The 4,744-nt window shown below is 56.2% G+C and overlaps 2 protein-coding genes across 2 annotated transcripts; one reads left to right on the forward strand and one right to left on the reverse strand.

Moving 5' to 3' along the window:
- The first annotated feature begins 1,434 nt into the window (after positions 1-1,434).
- Positions 1,435-2,379, forward strand: LOC131215126 (uncharacterized). The gene is made up of 2 exons (XM_058209509.1): positions 1,435-1,539; positions 1,612-2,379. Exons 1-2 carry the CDS (start codon positions 1,435-1,437, stop codon positions 2,377-2,379), a joined length of 873 nt encoding a protein of 290 aa, XP_058065492.1.
- Positions 2,380-2,478: 99 nt separating this feature from the next.
- On the reverse strand, positions 2,479-3,381 carry LOC131215127 (trypsin-like). The gene has a single exon (XM_058209510.1). It carries the CDS (start codon positions 3,379-3,381, stop codon positions 2,479-2,481), a length of 903 nt encoding a protein of 300 aa, XP_058065493.1.
- Between the last annotated feature and the right edge of the window lie 1,363 nt (positions 3,382-4,744).

Consider the following 4,744-nt stretch of genomic DNA (forward strand, 5'->3'; position numbering starts at 1 on the left):
TTTTTATTTATAATTTTTAATTACTTCAAGTTTTCTTTTCTGCCCTGCCCTACGGCTGCTGCTGCTGCTGCTGGTGGCCACTCGCAGCGCGTCTTGTAGGTGTTTGCCGGTTCCTGTTTGGCCCGGGCAAACACACAAGAAAGAGTTCTGTAGCGCGGCAAAGTTGGGCTTGTCCTGTATCGGTTCTTCCTTTCCCGGAGATGCCCGGCAGACCGCCCGGACGCTGGATGCGCAAGTTGTGTCATTTTCAGCTATTTAACACTCGCCCTGCTGGAGCCTGCGAAAGCGAAGACACCATCAAGGGAGAGAGAACAGAAAAAAAAGAACCACGGTTCAAAGCGAGAAGTTGTATCATAAAAATTCCACCCAAGTCCTGCTCGTCCGGGCGAGGTCGCGGTCGCAGGTCGTCTGGCGAGGGGGCGCAAGCAAAATGGCCCCGGTCAACTTTGTAACGAACAGTTTCGAACTACTAACGGCAAGAACGGTGAAACCCTTCACTATCCTTGGTCAGGGCGAAAGCACGGGACCGGAATGCAATATTAGCTGTCGATCAGCAGATCTTCACCGGGCACCGGTCACACACCCCGTTGCCCCGTTACACCGATCGGGCCCGACCCGACCTAGGACATCGAAGTTTCTCGTCCATCGCCTGGATTTCTGATAGGTCGCCAAAGGCGGGAAATGGAAGAAACATAATCGCTCACCCGAAGAAGCCAGTCTCCATCCAGTGCCAGTGCCGTGGCAGATGAGTGATAGGTCTTGAATGGGAAAAACTTTTCCCAGAAACTGCCCCAGCCGTGTTCCCCTGCCTGTCTGGGGTCTGCGGAAAAAATATGTTCCACTCACTTGACCAACGCACCCCGCCCGGCGTGGTGCTGAGAACACGTTCGCAAGGACTTTCCGATGAGTTTTCCGTATGAGAATGCGAATGCTAGAATGAGGGCCGGATGTATTGCAGGTGTTCCGTTTTTGTACCGGTTTTTTGCCGTAAATAACTTCGATGATCGGAACTGCTCGACAAAAAAAGGCTGGGCGCTTGGCTACGCAATCGGAACTTCGCTTCGATTTGCTGCCTCATCGGTCCCTTTGCACATTGTTATCACAATCCACCCAACGTTCGATTGCAACTTTGATACCTTTGTTTTGGATACGAGCGGGACAAGTGCACCGAAAAGTCCACCACCACCACCAGGTCACCAGGGAGTGACTAATGAGCGCACCTAATCCACTTCGCGCGAGGAACTAACATGTTCCGTTGATAACCCAAACGCGATGGGGAGATCGTGGAGGAACTCCGATAGCAAGTGCTGATATCGTGTGCTGGCCGCGATATCGTTAAGGCGGTCGCCTTCTTGGTAGCGATAAGCGAACGCTGCCCCGGCCCGGATCCGGTTCCGAAGTCACACCGTAATGCCATAGTTTCAACGTTTCGCGATGGCGACTGCATTGCTTCACGCTAACACGCTAATAGCCGGATTCGTCACCCTGGGCCTGTTCTGTGCGGTCGTCTCTGGCGAGAAGTTTCACTTTCCCGACTTTGTAAGTAGACGACGGTGAGCGGGGCAGAGGAACCAGGACAGTTATGGTTTAACGCCGGGGGTCCGTCAACAGGTCGCCATCGAGCACAACGAAAGCCCGGTGTGTGGTGGATGGATCATCGATAAGCCGTTCCGGAGGTACGTCCTTACGACGGAACGGTGTGCCACGCGCGCTCCTCCTCGGGACTTACTCGTACGCCATGGTACGGCGCGAGTAACCTGGAGGACGTACAGTAGTGGTGTCGATCGGATACTGCATCACCCATCTCATGATCCCCGGCAGCGGCTCGTGGTGCTCAGCACCTTTGGGAAGTTCCCCAAACAACCGATACCCGGAGGCGAAGGACCGGCGCTGAGCGAACTCTACAATGGCACGGTGGTGCTCGGTTGGCGCCGGAACCAGGCGGGCTTCTTGGAGAAAAGTATCCTGATTCTGGAGAACCACGAACTCGATTTCGCCCCGACGCTCGTGGGTCACCTGCTTTGCAACGAACCGGATACGTTCCTGGTGGAGGGTGGATTGCTGGTGCGTAATCTGAAACCGTACGCCATGCTGTCGGTGGTTCCGGACGAGACTGGCCGGTGCGGGATGGCGGTGGACGTGGTGGATGTGGGGAGTGCTACTGCGGGCAGCCAGTGGAGTTTGGCCATTTTGCGAGACTACGTAGAGGGTGCCGCAAAGCTGGAGGACTCGTCGGAGACATCGGTGCACTCCGTAACCGATCCCAACACGCTGTTCGGGTACATCGTCTACATGATCTTCCTGGGATACAGTATGCTCTACACACTGCTCTACTTTGTGTTCGGTGTCGGAGGTCTCTACGCCAGCACGTCGTTGTAGGGAGGGCCCGAATAAAAGAATCGCAGGACACAAAATCAGTGATGTGGGGAAAGATTTATTAAGAACTAGCTCTACGGGGACACGATCGTAAACTACTAACTACTGTTGGGTAAGCGCGGCCGAGACGAGCGCCACGAGTACGACGGCCACCGAAAGCGATAGGCCACTGGCCTTGCCCGGGCCACCCTCGACTCCCGGGGCCGGCGTTGGACCGGCGACCGGAGTGTCCGTCCGGTTGAACTGCTGCTGTATCCAGAGATCGTAGTAGCGGGCCTGCGTGTAGACGGTCATCGTGGAGTTCTGACCACAGCCGAACCCAAACGATACCACTCCGGTGAGCAGGTTGTTGCAGTACAGTCCTCCGCCACGGGCCGGAGCACATACGCCCTGCGTAGCCTGGAGGTACTGGGTGCAGAGCATCGTGGTTTGCAGGATCCCGTTGTGCATCGCGTCGCAGGTTGCCCGCGGAGCTACAGTGACCGTCAGCACCTGCAGGGGAACGCTTGGGATCGCCGGTGTCCAGTTCCAACCGACCACCTCGCACGCGGTGGCATCGGCCACGATCCGACGGTTCAGCTCGGCCGGTGCCACGGCCGGAGTGGCCACGGCCGGAAAGCTGATGTTGTTCAGCAACCGCAGCACGGCAATATCGTTCTCGAACGTCCACGGGTTGTAGTGAGGATGGGCAAAGATCCGCTGGACTGCGAGGGCGAGCTGGGTCGGCTGGAAGACCACCTCACCGGCACGCACCGTAACCTGCGCCGCCTGCACCAGGTTGTTGTTCGCGTCCAGGATGCAACTGGCCGCCGTCAGGATGTGGTTCTGGTTGAGCACGGTACCACCACAGAACACGGTGCCACCGACTTGTATCGCGACTTGGGATGGAAACTGCCCGCTGATCGCCGGAGATCCTCCGACGATACGCGAACTGGGGTTATCGTGGGCCGTCACCAGCGCCACCAACGCCAGCAGAGCTGGCAAGATCACTTTGGCACGATCCATGGCGTGTGGGAATCTCTTCGCCGGAAGCTAAAGCTACACTAACTGTGCCTACTGATTGCGCGTCGGTTGATAGCTGGTGGTGAACCTGTTTTTCTCGTCGATTCGATAAAGTACGATAAAGTCTGCTGATAGCGCCATGCTGCAGGGATTAACGGGCGGTTGGATTAACGATGGAGTCCACGTCAAACGATGATAAAATTCCGTGATCGAACACGGAATCAATGCGGCGTTTCCTGAAGTTCCGGGCAACTCACCCGAGCTCGAAACGTTATCGAAACCTCTGGTCGCGTTAGTTTTTGGTGTGAATCCTCTAGTTCAGGTGGTCTGCTCGCTCCAACCTGCGATGACCTAGTTACTGGCCAGTTATTTAGCAGCATTGTAACGCCCGTCCCAGTTACGGTTTGTCGTCGGATTGCGCACCACCGAAATGCTGCAAACAATTCTCTCCCCGACTTTATGTTGACACTGTGCCAGCCTGGGGTTGACCTGCCGCACACGACTTCCAGGACTTCCTCGTCGTCCCTCGGTAAAGAGTTCAGGGACAACGTGTGCGCTGGTTACTTCATTCTGGTCTCCGCGCCCTCCGGACCAAGCCGCGGGCGGGCGCGCCGTCCCAGTCCGTTATTTCGGGACGACACGTAACGAAAACAAAAACTTCGTCCCAAAAGCGCATCTGCTTTCTTGGCACCGGTCCACGGTGCCGCCACCCCATCGTTCCGCCGTCCACCGATGGCCGACATCTTGATAATTAATTTCCGTAGCTCCCAGGAACCGCGCACCACACATAGCTAGAGGACGGAGCTCTGGTGCCGGGCAAATTCTGGCGGCAAACTTCACACGTGACTGGAACTGTTTCACCGCATAATTTATCCCGAGTTCTCGCACCTCTCTTCCCGGGCGCAAGTCCCGCGGCGGCCGCGGTGGGCAGCGGTGCGGCGGTGCGTAATGAAGCTTCACCGTCTGTGGTCAGCTTTAAGACAGGCTCGGCGCAAACCGGAGGCCACGGCCGTACTTTGCTCCGGCTGCTGGGCTCGGCTCGTTCAAAATTTGGACAATTTCGCAATCGTGCGCTTGTGGTTTTTGGGGCGGCAATTTTCGGGCATCTGGGCGACGCTGCTGGGGGAAGAAAGTCCTTCACGGGCCCCAGATGCTGCCCGTCTGATGAGGTTTGGTTGGCTAAAATGAGGGGTTTGATTTGGGCCTACGGAATGGTGGAAATTTTCAGAAATACCACAGAATTATTGCTGTTGTACGTTACGCAAATGCTTCCCTTTCGGTGAGGTATCTGGAGGTTGCCCGAAATGTAGAAATTCGTAGCAAGCGAATGTCGTTGAGTGGTGAATAAACGGGGTGATTTCATTGC

Source organism: Anopheles bellator, chromosome 1, assembly GCF_943735745.2.
Source record: "Anopheles bellator chromosome 1, idAnoBellAS_SP24_06.2, whole genome shotgun sequence".
Lineage (NCBI taxonomy): Eukaryota > Metazoa > Arthropoda > Insecta > Diptera > Culicidae > Anopheles > Anopheles bellator.